The 20,429-nt window shown below is 34.5% G+C and overlaps 1 protein-coding gene across 6 annotated transcripts in view; it reads right to left on the reverse strand.

Annotated features, from left to right (window-relative positions):
- ZNF148 (zinc finger protein 148) overlaps window positions 1–20,429 on the reverse strand; it is a 147,688-nt gene that overhangs the window by 80,854 nt on the left and 46,405 nt on the right. For 5 of the 6 annotated variants that reach the window (XM_056793578.1, XM_056793573.1, XM_056793575.1 and 2 more), the window contains exons 3-4: window positions 19,817–19,956; window positions 7,257–7,602 (exon numbers count right to left, since the gene is read on the reverse strand). In XM_056793578.1, the coding sequence (XP_056649556.1) occupies window positions 7,257–7,586 (330 nt within the window). In that variant the 5' untranslated portion in view covers window positions 7,587–7,602; window positions 19,817–19,956. Of the gene's footprint in view, window positions 1–7,256; window positions 7,603–13,056; window positions 13,159–19,816; window positions 19,957–20,429 lie in introns of all 6 variants that reach the window. The other variant, XM_056793574.1, reaches the window with a different exon arrangement.

The raw sequence follows: 20,429 nt of genomic DNA on the forward strand, positions 1-20,429 counted from the left end.
GGTAGGCAAGGTAACTTCTTTATACCTCTAGCAAATAACACAGGTAATCTTTCTTTACTGATGATGATAATGGTGACTGGAAAATATTACTACACCAAGGCACAAATGGATATTATTCCAGATGCCCAGCTAGAAACTTTAATGTTATTTTTTATTTCTCCTTTTCTTTCACCTCTATATCCAAGATATAATTAAGTCTTGTCAAGTCTTAGTGTCTACAGAAACTTAGAAATTTCAAGTTGAGCTTCTATAGTCACATTCACTTGTAAAAGGATGAATTGTGGTTTCACTGGCATACATAAATTACCCAGGAGGAAACTTACTCTACCAATACAGACTTACAACTTATAATCTTGGAGAATTGCCAGTAGCAGAGAGAAGTCAAATGACTTCCAATGGGAACCACAGCTACTGTATTACTGAGGCAGGACTTGAACTTGAGACCTCCTAGCTTCAAAGGTAGCTCTCAATCCACTATGACATATTTCTTTTATAAGAACAGTAAATCAAATCCATTCCAACACTGATTCCTAAGAAGCTTAATGTGTACAGGTTTTCATTCAGAACAGTATCCATTTATCAATATCTTAAGGCATTCAGGGCTTCCAGGTAAAAGAATGCCAATACAACAGAGATAAATTTTTAAAAGAACATGTTAGGCTGTTTGAGTTAGTTTTTTTTCCAGTAGTTTAAGAACTTTAATAATAAATATTAGGAAGTATATTTAGGGAAAATAATTTAAATGACATTTAAAGAATGATATGAAAGGAAACTGGGGGTCATAGTCAAGATTGCTTGCCCAACAACAAACATTAGCTCAATGTGCTGTTGCAATAAAAAAGACCAACAAAAATGTTTTCAGTGTTCATCAGGAAAAGTATAGGAAATAAAATGAGAAAATCCTCATATGAAATTTTTGCTGCCCCTGATATACATATTTAGTAAACTAATATTTAATTAAGCAGCTAATAGTTGTTAGTTACTGTGCTAGGCACTAGGGAATATAAAGACAAAAAAATTCACAGTCTATCTAATGAGGGAAACAACATGTGAACAATTCTATATATACTTATAGACCAGATGAATTGGGAGTAGTCTCAGCAGGAAGTCAGTAAAATTAAGATTAAGGAGGATCAGGGAAAACTTCTTGCAGAAGGTGGGGCTTTAGTTGAGATATGAAGGAAGTCAGTAGAAGAGGGGACAATCTGTGAAAATGCTTGAAATCATGAGATAGAGTGTCATGTGAGGATCAGCAGAGGCCCACATGAATGGACCACAGAGTATGTGGAAGAGAATAAGATACAAGAAAATTAGAAAGGTTGGAATTGGCCAGGTATACAGCTCTTATTGTACTTTTGAAAGAAAAAATAGAGCTTTACGTAAGGTATAGAGGAAAATAAGAAAAAAGAATGCATCTCAAGATATATCATTTAAGGACAGCTAAAAGAGACACGTCTTCAATGTAAAAGACAAAAAACTGAGGGATCATAGGATCTTGAATTTTGAGATGAAAGGGCCCTTCAATGTTAACCAGCTCAACCTCATAATTTAATAACAGGGAATACTAAGACATAACTTAAGAGGACTGAACAAAGATAAGTTTATCAAATTCCAGTATTTCCAAGTTAGAGGCCTTTGAAGATGAAAGAAATAAATTTCAGACAAAAAAAGAAATTATCATTTTATATACATGCAAATGTAGGGTCAGAGGAATTAAAACTGAAAAGGCCCCTAGATATCATCTAATCCAGGAGATCTAGCCTCCTCTGTATCATGGACCCATTGGCAATCAATTAATGCCCTAGAATAATGCCTTTGTATGTATAAAATATAGAATTACAAAGGAAGTCAACTATACTGAAAAAAATTTTTAATTTTTTTTCCCATCCAAGTTCAAAGACTCCTTGAAATCTCATGAACGAATCCTTTGAAGGTCTATGGACACCAGGCTAAGAACCCTAATCTAGTGCAACTTCCTATATTTTACAGAATTTAACCATCCCACAAGTATTAATAGCAACAGAATTCAAACATGCTCTGACCCTATTCTCCAGGTTATCTGCAAAGCCCAATAAGAACTCATCCTTTAGTCTGAAAGCAACTACCCATTGATAAACTTCATTTGTGATGGTAGGACAGAAAAGAGTGTGTGTGTGTGTGTGTGTGTGTGTGTGTGTGTGTGTGTGTGTGTAATTGCTTTAAATCCAGCTGAATTAAAGCATAACTCTTATGAAATGTTAGCCCCTTTGATCATGTTTTGGGCTGCAAAACAATGTGCTTGTATAACTGGACACATGACTCCCTTGCGCTATGTGTTTAATCACACACTTTTGACAAAGTGAATATAGATGAGGTCTTTGGTGCCTACTTGTCATAATGGATATTCTTTTACCAAATCAATCCAAATATAGCATACTTGCAACATTTTCTGTTAAGACTCATATCAGAACAAACATGTCCTGCTGTCCCTTTTCATGAAATCTCAATTTAGCATTTCACAGACACATAGACTATTGGAAATCACTTATTCTAATCTACTCGTTTTATAGTTAAGGAAAGTAAGATCCTTTGAAGTTGATTTTCCAGAGGTAAATGATTAATGGATTCTTTATAAGTGGCAACCAAAGAGTGGTATTTGCAGATACTCTTCAAAAAGACTTCACCTTTTGGGATCTCTATTATTCAATCCATAAGAGCTTGTATTCGCTATTTTCTATATAATATGCGGAATTTGCTATTAATTCTATGATCTTAGAAGGACTCTATCAACTTAGATTCAAAGTACATGTTGGATGTGATCAATAAGCTCCTTTTCTACAAGAATTGGAATGTTTTCCTGACTAGAAAAGACAAAAAAGAAATATTTCTCTAATGAAGTGAATTTCTTCTCCAACTGCAAGCACCTAAGAGGTTAAGATAAAACAAAAACCAACCAACCAAAAAAAACCACTATCAGAAAGGCACCATAAGAATTAGAGGTACTAAGATTGTTAATGGAGACATTAAGAGGTTGCAAATTTCTCTACAGACTTCCTAGGTAAATCAATCCTCAGTCTAAATTTCCTTTCTACCCTCTCTCTTGTCCTTATTGTTTATTAGTTTCACTGAAAATAACTCAGTGACATCAGTGACAAGCTGACTCAGGCAAAAGAACAGATACTACACAATTGTACAAAGAGTACTTTCTACAGAATAGTAACCACTGTTAAGTCATTTGTATCCCTCTATCAAGACAGTTTCTGGCACACAAGAATAAAGATATAAGGAACTTCCAGGGATGAATAAACTCCTTCTACCAATGTAAGTTGGTACCTTGTCTGCATCTTATGGTCTTAGAGAGTTGTCCAAAGCACTGAAAAGTAAAGTAACTTGTCAAGGATTTTAGAGGAAGCTGGTGGCACAATGAACACAGCACCAAGCCTACAGTCAGGAAGACCTCTGGCCTCCCAATCTGACCTCAGACACTAACTGTGTGAATCTGGATTTCACCTCTGTGTGCCACATTTCTTCAACTGCAGAATGGGGATAATAATAGCAATAACTTCCCAGAGTTGTGAGAATCTGATGGGAAAATGTTTGTAAAGCACTTAGGACAGTGCCTGGCAAATGGTAGGAACTTAATGAATGTTTTATATCCCTCACCTCTAAAGTGTCACACAGTCAGTATGTATTAGAGTAGGACATGAAATACAGTTACTTTGAAATCTGCTTTCTATTCACTATGCCATATTGTTTCTTCCCTTCAACACACTTAATAAATGTTCATGATTCAATGCTTGATATCCAGAAGCCCTGCTACAATGCTTTTATTTAATTTTAATTTTAATTTTTAATGCTTTGAAAAAGCAAAGCTAATTTGGATCATTTAACAATTTTAGGACCATTCCCTTAAAAATCTATCATAATACCACAAATGTTAGAAAAATATTCATACTTTGGATTTTCTCAGAAAAATGATTCAAATTAAGAACCACTGTTTGCAAAAATAACTATGGAACTTTTGCCTGAAACATCAAGCATAAACTATAAAGTCTATATGATTATTACTATGATGTTTAGTACAAGGGTTGCCAAATTTGTCTCTAAAAATAATGTTCAAAAGCTGTGGCAAACCAAGTGGAAAGGACTAGTGTTAAACCTTCCATAAAGCATATGGTATTTTTGAGAATCCCAGATGTGAGCCACTAAAGTTATCCCATATGAGATGATAAACACACAGGTAATATATATGTCAAAACATCTTTTGGCACTCTCAAATGAACCGTTAAGTAGAATCATTAGTAATCAAAAGTGGCTATGTGATTCATCAGGTTAAAGGAATGCACTGTATAGACCCTGAGAAACTGGATGTCAGCCAAAGCAGCAAATCATTTCAATAATCATTTGAATGAATAGAAATGGAAGTAGGAGACACAAGCATGAAAAAGGAAGTTTGTCTCTTCCTAGGATGAATTTGAAGGACCATTCCACATTATTAATAAATGTAGTCCAATATTATACCTGAATAAACCAGAGTATAAAATGAATAGAACAGATTAACTATATGGAATTATTTTAAAAGGGAAAAGATAATGTTTATAGGAAGAAGTCATCATTGCCTCACCTACTCTCCCCTTTGCAAAATATAATTTGAAGAATTTAGCTGTAATACCTTGAGTTTTTTATCATTTGGAGGCTAAAATCTTTCAATAAGGAGCTGTCTATCATTCATTCCTGATAAGACTTAATGTCACCTTAGGAAGAACAGGAGATTTCTAAACACATATAGAACAAAATAATGGCTCTGTAATAGATTTTAAGATACTATGGACATTTTGTTCCCCTTTGTAGTCCAATGCTAAGCCATAAAACATATGTACAAATCAGTTTCTTTGTGCTATCTGAACTGTGCCTAAGATAAGCAGTTAGATGAATATTAAAGTATAAAAAGCATGTAATTACAAAACTACAGGAGGACTCTTTATTTTTTTCTTTATTTATTAAAAATGGCACACTTGAGGTTTAGATATGTCCTAGTTAGAAGATCTTTTCTATTCAAGGGATACAGCATCATGGGTTTTTATATTCCTATTCTAGAAGAATTATAATTTGTAGTTGGTTACAATGTCACAAATGCACTTATATTGTCTTTTCTATACTGTAGAATGCAAGCTCCTTGCATGTAGGAATTGTCTCATTCATTCTATCCTCAATGCTTAGCTTAGTGCTAGAATATAGGAGCCATTTAATTGGTTGATTGACTGTCATGTTCCAAACTCAAAGAGGACCAAAATGCTATCACTGAGTGATATCTTTTGACTCACAGATTTAAGTGAGACAGTCACACAAAGTCATTGATCTCATTCTTCTAGTCACTGAAGTCCAGTGAGATGCTTGATTGACTGAATAAATTAGGAGAAAATTGAACAGTGGTTTCCCTACAGCAAATTGTTCCCTGAACTAGCAAAACAGATATGTAGCTTCTTTAGACTCAATATGTAACCATTTCCATTCAAAATTCAATAGTCTCTAGAGACCAAAGGTAGTACGATAACTGAGGAACCTTGTTGGCGATTTGACTTTTGATTATTTGGTCATTAAATGGTTGCCCTGTTTCCAAGACCACGTTGTTTAAAACGCAGTGTCGGTGATTTACATTCAAATGGTGATTTGAAGACCAAAAAGAATTAAAAATGGTTATACTGAAGAAGCTGGAGTGAATAGAAAAATAGAAAAGTTGTTTTTTTTTTTATTTTCATCTTAACAAGCCATGGAAATTAAGAGAGAAAACCCAATTCTTTGGAATTCCCAAGTGAATGATAAAATAAGAGATAGGAACCATTATAATATGCCATATAGAAAGGGAAAACAAGTGTTAGCTAAAGAAGCAGAAATGAAAGCATTTTGAAAAACTTGGATTCAGAAAGTCTAAGAAATTAAAAGGAAAAGACAGGGTATGCTGACTGACCCTGAAAGATAGCCACAAAGGAATATGTTATTTAACATAAGACTTTTAAAAGTACAGTAGCTATTTGGAAAAATTTCTGCAGAAAGAATGAAGCCTAAATAAGAGTAAACCACACTCAGTTATGGATAACAGGAAAGCCTCTCTTAGGAAATATAAATGAGGAAATCAAGGAAAAATGGAAGACTTATACGAACAAATGCAGAGTGAAATAAGCAGAATAAAATTATATGCAATTATAATAATTTAAAATCACAAAAAAGACAAATTTAATAAATATAGTAACCAATATTATATCCAGAAGTCTAATGACTTCAAATGAAAAATGGTGCCAATGAGAATAGATACAGCTGCTATAGGGATCAATTTTGCTTTGGTACAAGGAAAAGGTGAGAAGTGGGAACTGAGACAGGCTGAGCATAATAACTGTGATGGAAAAAAGACAAGAAAATTTAACAAGTTTAAACTGTTTTCAATCTGCTTCCTTATTCAGTCTATTGAATTACAGAGGAACAACCTGATGGGATGTCCATGTGGTTGCATAGAGTACAGTTTCCTCTTGACTGGGAAGTCTGCACCTAGGAATTAAGTCAAAAAGGACTCTACTTCCATCAGAGACTTAAAGAGCTGAGAGGCAAAAAGCATTTGCTTGAATCCATTGTAAAAGTAGAAAGGATTTATTTGGAGAAGTTTGAGGTGATTTGAAAAGTATTCAATATGTTGAGTCCAGTCAAACAAGAATGAACAGTAAGATTATATGCTGTTACCTTGATAAGAATTACTCTAAAATCCCTATATACAACATAGTACAATTAAAATGACATGTACACCCTAAACTGGATGACTGTATCTAAAACTAAAGAAGCACCAATGGAGACCCAAACCCTTTAGTGAAGACAAGCAAAGAGTTAGCAATGGAAAGTCTGTTTACTTGTCACCTTATCAGCTTAATTCAACCTTTTTTTTCTATAGTCTAAAAAGCAAAATTCAAAAATTTTAACACCTCAGGAAAGACTCTAGATTTAAATAGAATTTCTAACATATTGGGTGTTTATAATGCAAATATTGACAAAAACAGTTATGATGGGGATAATGAAATTTCACCTTATAACTTCATTTTGTCATCTTAAATGTGATGTAAGTATGGTATATCAATCTTTTGAGCACATATACTGAATAAAACAGTGATTCACTATAGTCAATTCTATTGTAACTGATAAGCATCTGAATCATTTAAACATTATTCCATCCTCCTGATTACTGAGACGCTCTTTCTAATTATAGCTAAATATTGGGTACAGTAAGTACTTACAGGGACATTAACTGCATACTGCAGCCCTTGAGGAAGCCTGTCTTGTGTCTCCATCTCATCATCATTTTTCACTGTCTCCTCATGGACCATGAGTTCATCATGTGAAATCATCTCCTGTGGTCGCATTTCACTTTCTTGTAACACTTCATCTGCTGCAAGGATATCTTGATGTGGCAAACTCCGATCTTGAAGCACTGCGTCCTGGAGTTCTCCAGACACTGAAGATTGGTCAGATACTCCACCCATTACAACCATTGCCCTGGAAGACTGCATTTCGTCTATGCCGCCACATTTAAGAAATAATCCTTCCAATTTGTCTTCAATGTTCATGCTTAAGAGTAACTGCCTAAAAAGACCAAGTTTAGCAAATGGGCACATGAAATCAGTTTTACATGTCTATTTGATTAATGTTTTAAGTTTCAAAATGTCAAATGTACAAGCTATTAAATTACCTCCTAGGAACAATCGATTCACTCATATTTAAATGAAAAATATTTGTACATGTAGTTCTGAACTGCCTGTAATTTTAAGATTATATAAAAACAAAACTGTAAAGGTAGCTAAGATAGCATAGTGTAAAGCTTATAAATCCTAAACCGTTTCACTAATGAAAAATTAACTCAATTCCATAACACAAATCCATCATGCTGAAACACAAACAAAAACTAGCAACTACTGAAGAGAAGCTTGAAATCTTGAGTAAGGTATATTTTTAGAATAAAAATTTTCATTCTCATAATTACATATCACTTGCCAGTCAAAAACTGGAGCCAATGGTCTCCTTGGATACAACCAAACTTATGCAAGTTGAAAAGAGAAGAGAAGTTTGGATCCTAAACGTTTAAGGGTTCATCTCCATAACGTGGTATTTTTGTAAATCTCTATGCTTCAATAGATCCATTTCATTGATGAAACTCTAGTGTTTAATAACATGTATCACTAAATTATATAAGTTCACATAATTTTGATAGGTGGTTTTCATTAGAAATTAGGAATAAACACATCATTCAAGATTCATTAGCTATGGGAGTTTAGAAAAATCAAATTTAGTTTTAAATTAAGGATCTAACTGGTTTCTCTGAATATCTGCTTAACTATCCACTGAGATTTAATTGGATAATAGGTTATCATGCCATGAAAAAACCCCTTCAATTTAAAGGTCAAAGCATTATTATTAATCCTTTATTTTTATTCTTCTCTTTTGTAATCATATATATATAAAGACAAAAAAATGCAAAAATTAGGAGAGGGAAAACCCCAGATAAACACTGAACTAGGTTACCTAGTCCCAAGTATAGGAAAAACAATTGTGAAATTTCTAAACTGTGTTTCAATTGAGCATATTATCCCCACACAAACACTACAATTAAGTAAAGGCTTTTGTCATAATCATGTATCTCCCTGATGTGATTTTTGGAAATAAAATGCTATAGAAATTCAAACACATTTTCATTACTATGGCTAAAACTACGGCAGAAACCTTTACTTAAGTGAACAAGCAGTTCAAAAAAGTTATCTATCAACAGGAACCCAAACAACAATTTACTAATACCTACTTTCTTCATGCTAAACAAGGAGAAATGGATAGTGACTGAATCTGTGACTTCTTTGGTATAGGGACTCCCAAGGGTAAGAAAATACCCCATACCAATGCAAGTCAGCAACTTTTTTCAATTTTAGTCTTAAGAGAACTGGCCAGGGCAATAAGTGATTTATGCAGGGTCATTCAATCAATTGAAACCAGGTCTTCCTGACCCCAAGACTATCTCTATCTGCTATGGTATAGATGAACAGAACAACAAAGAAAGGAATAGAAACCCAATTCTATTTTTAAGAATCATAAAGTATAATAAAAATCTGAAATCTGAAATTAAAGGAATAAAGTTTAAGCTTTTCAGCCAAATAAGCACTTTCATCTTCAAGTTGGGTAAAATTTCATTTAACCAACATGAGGCAGCTCCAGCTTAGTGGATAGAGAGATGGCCTTAAAACCAGGAATAACTAGATTCAAGTACTGGCTACATGACCACTAAGCATGTCAAAATTTAATTCTCAGTACTCTGGTAAGCTCTCTAAGACTATAAATTACAGAGAAGGTACCTTCCTAGTTGAGGAAATCTCATCTGCAAGTTCTAGCAATGAAATCATAGATCTTTTCTGTCCCTAACCAATATCATGGAGAATGAGGTTTCCAAATAAGTGAAGTTTAATCCTTTAAATGCTAAATGCTTATTTGGGTTTTTATTTGAGGGGTTTGATTTTATATGATTATTCTCTTATAAAATGAACAATATGGAAATACCTTTTGCATGATAATACATGTATAACCTAGATCAAATTGCTTGCCACCTCTAGGAAGGAGGAGGAATGGGAAGGAGGGAGACAATTTGGATCATATAACTTTGGAAAACTTGTGTGGAAATTAGTTACTACATGTAATTGGTAAAAATAAAGTATCTTTACAAATAAAAAAGTAAACAAATTATAATAAAACAAATTTACACATTTTCCTATCTCTTATAGGGACAACTTACAAATACTGTATAAACATTTGACTGCCCCATTCCTTAATATTGTGAAGCCCCAAACTGCTGCTACTAGAAAATCTATGAGGCTACAAAATGGATGAAGAGCCAAAGTTCTAAAAAGCAAGAACTTCTCAAAGAAATGACTTTTAGGATATATATACTTGGGTCAAAAATATCTATTACTAACTTTGCTCTTTGTTTTCAGTTTTTTACTTCACTTGTCATATTGCCTGAAAATCTACCACTCAGAAATCTACTTCAGGAATAATAAGCATCCTTTAAAAATTCAAATATTCTCTAGCAGATTACTGGGTTTTCAATCACACCTTAATTGGAATTAGTTTTATTAGGCTGCTTTCAACTTAATATCAAGTTTTGATAATCTGCACACTGAGGAAGTAATCATTTTAATTGAAGGAAGTGATAGTTTTTTTTTAGCATGTAGGAGGCTTGAACACACTTGAATTGAGTACAACCTGATGGCTAAAGTTTTTGTCTAGGGTTCTGATCTCAAACAATGGGGGAAATGGTATCTCATTACTCTCTCACTTCCAATCAATTACATCATGGGTTAAATAGGGATTTGTGAGCTAGCCTAGGAATCTAACCACAATTTGTAACATTGCTTTATTGAGAGCCAATTAACTTAACACAGTTTTGAAACACAACCCAGTCATAAGCTGGGAGCTTCCTATATACTGAAATAACCTTTTTTTGGGGTAACTTTTTAAAGTTTTTATTTACATCAGTTATTAAACTAAACTAAACTAATATCCCTTTAAAGCTAAAAAACCAAGTTGGAGCATTTTAAATGGCTCTAAACTTTCTAATTTTTAGTCTTTTATTTATAGTATATATTATTACAGATATAGCTGGAAGAAATCTCAAGAGAGATTATATCCCCTATCCTAATTTACAAATGAGGCCCAAAAAGGCTAAGGGATGTGTCCATGGTACCACAGATGTTAAGCACTAAACAGAGATTTGAACCCAAGGTCAACCTTCTTCCAATGTATTGTCATGATGCCTCCTTTCCCATTCCTGTCAGGTTGTCAAAGGTTTCTGTTAAGCTGCATACAAAAACAACCACTCAAAGCATCAATTATTCCTCCATATACCTGAGGAATATAATTACTGTTCTGAGGACCCTCAACATTGAAGATTTCTATATAGCCACCATTTTACTCAAGCTAGCTCAACTCTCCCTTTCTCTGAAAAATTATTGAAGAGAGGTGCTGGAAAGGAGAAATATAGGAACTAAAAACAGGAAAAAAAAGTGACAGCTTCATTTGGCAGGTGGACAACAGAAAGGAAGCAAGACTAGTACAATTTAAACTCTTTGAGTTATTTTGTCTTTGTATCTCTAAGGTCTAGAACAGTACCTGCCACACAGTAGGCACTTAATAAATGACTACTAAATGAAGGCCAGCACTAGGGGGGGAAATGCCCTGAAGGATAAATTTACACTTGGCCTAATCTTATGCCCTTTTCTTTGTCAATACTTCTCTAATGAGTCCTGATATCTGTCATCTCAAGTTGTCCACTAGCTCTTAAAAACAAAAAAAAACCCTGATGCACTTTTATGAGCTCAATAAGTCAATAATAAGCATTTTTATTATTATTCAGTCATTTTAGTTATGTCCAACTCTTCATGATTCTATTTAGGATTTTCTTTTTGTCATTTCCTTCTCCATTTTATAGATGAGGAAACTAAGGCAAATAGAATTATGTGACTTGCCCAGGGTCACACAGCTAGGAAGTGTTTGAGGAAGATTTTAATTCAAGTCTTCTTGACTCCAGGCCTGGGTGCTCTATCCACTATGCCACCTGGCTGCCCCCATAGCATTTATTAAGCACCAACTATGTGTCCAGTACTGTTAGGTAATGAGAATACAAGACCAAGGCTAAACAGCCCCTGCCCTCGAGAGGCCCCCATTCAAAAGAGGAAAAACATTATGCACATATAAGGGTATATATAACATATATAAAATGAATACAAGATAACTTGGGATAAAGGTAAGATGGGAAGGCATTAGCTGCTGGGTGAACTAGGTATGGCTTCTTGCAGAAAGAGATACTTGCCCACTTGAGTCCTGAATGAAACCAGGAATTCCAAGAGGCAGAGGTAAGAAGGAAGTGCCTTCCATTCTTGGGAGATAACCTGGACAAAGGACAGTATGTCATATGAGAATAATGAGAAGGCAGCCAGTTTGACTGGATCCTGGATTGCATGAAAGGAAATAATGTGTAATAACGCTGTGAAAAGGCAGAGGGGACCAGGTTGTGAAAACTTTAAATGACAAACAACAGAATTTATACTTGATCACAGAGGGAATAATAAGGAGCCATGAGAGTTTACTGATTAGTGAGATGACACAGTCAGGCTTTCACTTTAGAAAAAGCACTAACAGCTTTGTGGAGGACCAGTTGAAGCAAAGGAGAAAATTGAGGCAGGTAAACCAATGGGAGTTACTGTAATAGTACAGGCAAGAAGTGATAAGAGCCTGAACCAGTCACACCAAAACTGTCTACTTCCCACACCACTCCTTGTCCCTCAGAGTCAAGTCAAAACTTTTCCCTGAAGATCTGTAATCTGATTTTTAACCAAAAAAAAAAATTGTAATGAGGAAGAAGAAAAATTCAGTAAAACCAATCAATACATTGGTTTGGGTTTTGCCTTTTCTTCCCACCTGCCCCCCACCTTTTTTAAATCTTAGGAAGGGCGGGGTAATGGGATATTAGGGGAAGTCTCAGTGATATAAAAACAAGATATAAAAAATCTATATTTTTAAAAAAGCAATCTGATTCTATTAATATACCCAAAGGTAAAAATAAATGATAGTCTTCCTTAACTTTCTATGTTTGGTTAACTGTTTGGTTAACCCAATGAATCTCTCTCTCTAATCAGAGGAATTTCAGGAGGGTGGAAAGATATTTGGGGCATGAAAGTGTAAAAGAGTAATTCCCTTAAAAGAAATCAATTCAAATATTCCCTATGTATAAGGTTAACTTTGGTAAGGGAAATGGGAAAGAAGCATTTGCAGCCCCAGTCCCTCCCTGAATAGGAGCAAAAGGAAAAAACTGCACAACAGAAAGCTTTTCTGAGATCCCTCTGAAATTCCCTGGATCAATAACCCAGGCAGCCCATTGTTTAAGAAGTGGACATTCACAGATGCTAGGTGACAGTTATGCCAACTTCCAGAGAGTAGAAGTCAATACAGAGCATATAATAAAGCCCCAGGATTGACACTGTTTCCTGTCAGCCACAGTACCTCTGTTACGGGATGTATACTGTGATGTATATTCCTTCCAGCAAAATATAAGGTCCTCGAAGGGAGGGGTTGCTTCTTTTTTGTCTGTGTTATCTCCAGCACCTTGTACAACGTGAAAACATGTTAGTCATTTTTCAATAGTGTCTGACTCTTCATGACCCCTTTAGGGATTTCCCTGGCAAAGATATGGAATGATTTGCCATTTCCTTCTCCAGCTCATCTTACAGATGAGGAAACTGAGGCAAACAGGCTTCAGTAAGTAAGTGACTTACCCAGAGTCACATAGCTAGTGAGTGTCTAAAGCCGATCTTCCTGACTCCATCTGGCACTCTATCCACTGTGCCACACAGCTGCCCCGTGTGAAAACTTACTAGGCAACAGTAATGTTTGCTGAACTAAATCAAATTAAGAGAACAGTCTAGCTTCTGGGATCTAAAAAGGATGTTGATGGAAGAAGAGTAGTAGCAAAGGAATGGGATGGGAATCAAAAATTTTCTCCCTCCTTCCCTATTCCTAAACTACTAATCTGTACATTTTCTTAACCAGAGAGTCAAGGAGGTTCCTGGAAGAGTTTTCCTCCTCTACTCTTCTCCCCCTACAAGGTTCTAGACAAACTCAGTTTGTACAGGTAAAGCTAAAATCAATTATGGTCAATTAGGAGAATTAAACATACTTAACACATAATTACAATACAGCATAGTAACAATTACACATACCATTAAACATACAACTAATTAACTTTAAATTATACTAGATTAAAAAAATATACTGCTGAAAGTATATTGTATAGGGGCAGCTAGGGGGCTCAGTAGATACTGAGCCAGGTCTGGAGACTGGAGGTCCTGGGTTCAAATATGGTCTCAGACACTTCCTGGCTGTGTGGTCCTAAGCAAGTCATTTAACTCCAATTTTCTAGCCCTTACTGCCCCCCTTCTGCCTTGGAACTGATACTTAGTATGGTCTCTACGATGGAAGATAAAGGTTTTTGTTTTTTTTAAGTTGCATATAACAGCATGTGAGTATAACAACATACTGTACTCACAACTTCTAAAATACAGAGAAAATAATGGTTGTCAGAAATAAGTTCTGAGTCCCCTCTCTCCCTACTTCACCACTATACTCAAAAATTTTTTCTTGAGTTTCCTTCATTCCATCTAGATTACAAATTCTTAACCTATGATTTGTGAATTTATTTTAAATAATATTTGAATAACTATTCCAATATAATTGGTTTTCTTTGTAATCCTATGAATCCTATGATCCAGGACACAAGGTTAAGATTTATAACAAAGAGTTAAGAACCATATATTATATGTGTGTGTGTGTGTATATATATATATATGTATACATACATACATAAAGCCTCCTATCCTTTCAACTCTCCCCAGAGTTTCACTGCCCTCCTTAATCTATGCTCCACCCCCACCCCACCCCCATGACCTCCAATCAGTCCATCCCTATATTTTTCCACAAGATATTATCCCTGCTCAGGCCTCAATTTCTCCCCTTTGAAATGTTTAACCTATAGTTAACTAGTTTAATTTCATACTATCTTCTACTCCCAAAATTTTCTAATCTTAATCTTGTATTGAGTCATCCTAATCTTCTCTACAGTTACTACTTCTTTAGCCAGCAGCAAACTCCAAAACAGTCATATGACTATGCTAATTGATTTTGCTACAAATTTGTCATCTAATTCCAACAGTATCCTTTTTACTTTATGCTAATCCTTTTATTCTTCCCATTCTCAGTCTCTACCAAATACGCCACAGCATCAATTCCAAAAGTAGTCCTAACCCCTCTCTCCCAGAGGAAGACTTTGCTTCATACCTCACTAGACAGATAAGACAGACAGACAGATAGATAGATAAACAGATAGACAGATACTGAGCCACCCAGCTGCCTCTACCTCCCTCCCTTTCTTCTTGTGTCCCAGTCTCAAAGGAAGACATTCCCTTTTCTTAGGCCTTTAGTCCCATCCTCTTATTTCCTCCAGCAGTGCACCTCTTCAAGCATTCCCTCAAATTTCTTATCTTTCCTTATCTAGTAGTAAAACCCTAGTACTTACCTATAAAAAAGGTCAAGATCTCCCCCACCCATCATCTGATTTTACCATCCCCCTAAAGTGATGTATGAATATGTATAGGTATGTAAAGACTCCCTTTCATAGCCAAACTCCTAGAAAGAATACAATTATTATTCATTATACAATTATTGCCTCAACTTCTTCATATCCTACTTTTAAAATATGGATTCAAACAATCATTATTCAATTGAAATTGTTCTAAAGTCACCCACAATCTTATCCTTTATCCTCCCTGACCTCTTTATAAGAGCTGACACTGTTGAGCAACCTGGATATGCTCTCTTGCCCATGTTTTCATGGCACTGCTCTTTCCTAGTCCTCTTCCAATCTGCCCAATTGTTCCTAATTAGTCCCCTCTGAGAGATCACCATCCATATTCCAACCCTTGTATGAAGGTTGTCCTCAGAGCTCTGTTCTGGGATTTCTTCTCTTCTCTCTGCATATTCTCTCAGTGATCTAATCAACTCCCAAGTATTCAATTATCCTTTCTATGCAAAAGATTCCAATCTAAATACCCAGCATTCATCTAGCTCCTAAACTCCAGTTCCCTATCACCAACAGTTTGCTTGACACTTCCACTTAGATGTCCCATCAACATCTCAAATTTAACATGCCCAAAAAAGAATTCGAATCTTCTGCCTAAACCCATACCTCTTTCTAACTTCCCTGTTTCCTTTGAGAGATCTTCAAATCACCCCAGTTCACAACTTCAAAGTAATCCCAATTTCAATCTCTCTCCCCCCTCATTCCCCATATACAATCAATTAGCAAGTCTTATAAATTCTACATACAAAACACCATTCTCATTAGTCTTCTCACCACTCATACAATCACCACACTGGTTTAGTTCCACATCACATCTTCCCTGGACTACTAAAAGAACCTAACTGATCTTCCTACCTCTCCCTTCTCCAACCTTATATCCACACTCTACCAATCTGATATTCCTACAGCAGAGTTTAGACAATGGAATTCTCTTGTTAAAGAAGTTTCAGTGGATTCTCTATTGCCTTTAGGATAAAAAGAAACTCCACCATTTCACATTTAAAAATTCTTTACAATCTAGCTCCAACCTATCTTTCCAGATTGATTTCATATTACATTCCTTCAGACACTATATATTCCAGTCAAACTGACCTACTTGCTTTTTTTCTTTAAACAATATTAAATCTTCCCTTTCCACATTACCCTATAAATAACTAGATGAACAAATAAGAAGTTGCTGCTGGCCCATCCCTCTAGGGCCTGAGGTAAAGAAGTAAAAAGATAGACAATGCTAGGACTTCTAATCTTTTCCAAGAATTTTTATAGCTATTTACCTCTGTGCTTTCAACCTAGAAATGCTGCCACTTTGATCTGTACAAAGATTAACTCAGGAGGTTGCATTTATTCTTTATGCTAAGAGATCTAGAAACATTTCAGATTTGCATTTTTACCACAAACCCTTTGTGCTCAAAAAGTATATTTTTTAAATTGCATGTGGCTCCTAAGTAATATTTCAAACTATCCTGGAAATAACACTGATTATGTTACCAGCAACTAGAGAGCAATAGTTCTACTTAATACTAGTAGCAACAGATATTCAAGTAACATACAGACACTAGAATCACAACTGAAAATATCAATACAATTATTATTATCTTAGCAACTTGCTTGCAGGCATCAATCCTCATTTATACTACATACAATATTTTGATATTAAAAGGATCCCTGATTTCATCAATGTTCAAGAACCCAAGGTGACCTCTTTATCACAGGCAGACACTAAAGTTTGACTATTGTGGATGAATGCAGTGTAATAATTCCTTTTTAAGTTAAAAGAAAAAGGTTAGGGAAAGATGGTAAGAATGAGTAATTACTTTTTAAAGTAAAGTATCTCTTCTTCTTGTACACAGAATACACTAAAAATACTATACAAAAACCGCTTGTGTATATATCTTTAATATAAATACTCAAGACTAAAGCCATTCTTATTAGCAGAGTATTTGCATAATGTCAAATTTTTAAAAACAAGTTTCTGACTGTTGGTTTCACTAGATATTTACCATTTGATGGTCATTTTAACTTCCTACCTGGTACTATCTAGGAGATGAAGTTAAATACCTAATGCATCACTTTCGAAAAAATATGAACTTAGATACATTTTGTGATATTTTACTTCAAATCACAGACCTTAGGAAGATGGAATAAAAGAGCTTCTTGACTTGGTGAAAATTTTGGAACATCTTACTTGGAATCAGAAAACTGTTAAGTGGCAGTTCTAATACTGATTAGCCGTGTGCTTACTGATAATTATCAGGCAAATCATTTACCTCTTTGGGTCCTCAATTTCCTCATCTGTAAAATGGAAATAAAAATACTAATGCTACCTAGCTCAGTGTTACTGAAAGGAAAAAATTTGTAAACCTTAATGTACTATACAAATAATAGCTTTTCTAAGTTTTATAATGCCTCTATTGTACTTTACATTTGCCAATGAAATATATCTTATGATATCTGATAATCATTTAAATCTGTATATAATTTGAAAATAAACAAAAGATTCTGAAAATAAATTCATCCTTGTCTAAATTTTAAACAAAGAACATAATATATAATGCATGATATAAAATACTGTGGAATTTAATAGAAACTGATATTATAGTTTTCAAATCTTGATTACAATATAACAAAATTATAGTAAGATATTTGGTACCTGATTCAAAATATTAGATGTTGTTTTTGACAGTAGCCAAAAACTAATAATGCCACCTAAATATTTTATCTTTGAACTATTAAAAAAATGAAATATCTTGTGAAATGAGTTAACCCTTAGCTCTAGAATAAAAATTTCTCTACTTCACTCCATACAAATTACTTCTACAAAAAAAAAGAGCTTTTGTGTAAATAAAAAGTATAAATGATCTGGTCAGTCAATACGAACTCCTAATAATTCCCTCTGTCTTTTTGACATCCATTATAGAAGTTTTTAGCCATTTAGCTAATGGTCAGTGAACCAGCATGGTCCATTTTAAATACAAACTCTCAGAATCCAAAAGTATATACTCAGGCTGAATTACCACTGTTTTAGTATATTTTTAAGTTTCTATCCGCAGCCATAAATTAGTATAAGCTTACACAATAAAGATTCATTTTAATATGTTTAAAGCAAAGAAATGAAAATTTAAATCTGATTGTTGTGTTATTTATACCACTGCTCCCTTCAGTTTGGGTAATCTCCAATTTACAAAATGGTTGTCTTCTAAAAGTTCATTTCCTAAGTCAGGTGTTTGGAACTCAAAATGCATTTTCCCACAGAAACAATGTTATATATGATATTTAGGTTCTCGGAGAAAAGTTTTATTTAACCCACAACTTACCTCGGTTACAGTACATACTAATAGTATTATAGAATCTAACCATCAAACACAGCAATACGTTTATGTTAAAATCTATTCAGAGTTGCAAATTAGGCACCAGGAGCTCATTTACCCCTTTCTTCATAGTGGTACTGGGGCTTCCACCTCCCCTCAATTTCCCTAGTTTCTAGCAGTATTTACAGAAAATGATTAGTAACTACTCCCATAGTCCAGGACAGGAGCTTCAGTTGGACAGAAATGTGAATAAAAGGATTGGGGAAAGAAGTTCTAGTGGGTCAGAGAACAAAAGCAGAAGAAAGTTGAGTTTCTTACTAATGTAACTGATAAAGATGCTTCTGGGTCTGGCCAGCTCATTAACCAAAAACCTTTCTTTTATTCATGGTACACTCAAATATTGGACATCCCATCATCTGTTTCATCTATTCTTCCTAATCTACTACAGGAATATTCATTCCCTCCCTTTCTGCCCAAGTTCTATTACTATTCTTGCCCAGAGCCAGAGTAAAGAGAGAAGAGAAAGGGCTAGAAGGGAATAAATATTTGCACAGGTGCCTACTATGTGCCAGACTCTATGTCAAGCATTTTTACAAATATTATCACATTTGAGACTTGCAGCAACCCTGCAAGATAGGTGTTGTTATTATTCCCATTTGACAGTTAAGGAAATTGAAGCAAACAAAGGTTAAGTGACTTGCTATGGATCACATAGCTAATAAGTGTCTAAGGCCAGGTTTGAATTTAAGTCTTTCAGACTTCCTGACAGGTTCAGTGTTCCATCCACCAGTAGCCCATAGAAGTAGAAATTAAGATGGGCTTTGGAGAAAAGAAATGGAAAGAGATAGCCTAAACAATAGTGATAGCATTAGGAAGAGGAGCTCCTGTGGCCATTAGCTAGTTTAGCATAGTTATTCATTTGTAAGAGACTACCAAAGAATTAGGTTAATTTTACTTTAAAATTGTAACTAACATACATATTTCAAAGGTATGTCATTTGAGTTACATACATTTTTGTTAACACATTGACCAAATATAACCAAATAACAAAAACTGCATCAGTAATTATCCATTCAGGAAGTGAAGAAGTGAGGAAGAATGGAGGAGGGAGGGAGGGAAAGAAGGAAAAAGGGAGGAAGGGAAAAACCTCTCAGATAACTCATATTCCAAAGGTCATAGGGAGTGGAGGGATCCTCTTTACAAAATTCTACCATAGAAAACCAAAATTTTCAACATTAAATTCAAGAGCAAATAAGCCAAAAGGAAGCTATTATAAGAAAAAACAATTTGTTAATCATAAAAATAAAAAGTTAAAAGTTACCTGAGACTACAGTAAAAAAAAACAAAAATTTCAAGGAAGAGGATGCTGTAGAGTTGAAAATGAAATCATGATGGAGTTCCCACCCTTTTCAGACTTGAGAAATCCTTTATACTTCTTTAATCACTTGTGCCATTATATTCCTGCAAAATATATATATATAATATAAAAGTTTAAGAAATATTATTAAGTCTTTTCACTATCTAAAATAGAATTTTGGGAACTAAAACAAAAAAAAATATATATATATACAATATGAAGAAATACTAGCAATATGCTAGTGAGGTACCCCTGGCATAGGGTCAACCTCCAAGTCAGGAAGACTTGGGTTCAAGTTACACTACTGAAATCTACTAGCTGTATGAGCCAAGGCAAATCACAATCTTCAATTGCTCCAAATTAATTACATAAGTTGCATGAGTTACTGAACTGTATTTATAGAGGGAGTTTCATCTTGAGGAATTTCCTTTCTTGAAGAATTCCTTACACATATGAAATTACAGTTGAAGAAGAGAAAGAAAAGGCTGTTGAATATAAACCACAAACATGCTACTGTGAAAGAAAAAAATGGTAGGTATATAAGTTCAGATAATATGCAAAGTAATAGTCATGAAAT

The sequence above is a fragment of the Monodelphis domestica genome, chromosome 4, assembly GCF_027887165.1.
Source record: "Monodelphis domestica isolate mMonDom1 chromosome 4, mMonDom1.pri, whole genome shotgun sequence".
In the NCBI taxonomy this organism is placed as follows: Eukaryota; Metazoa; Chordata; class Mammalia; order Didelphimorphia; family Didelphidae; genus Monodelphis; species Monodelphis domestica.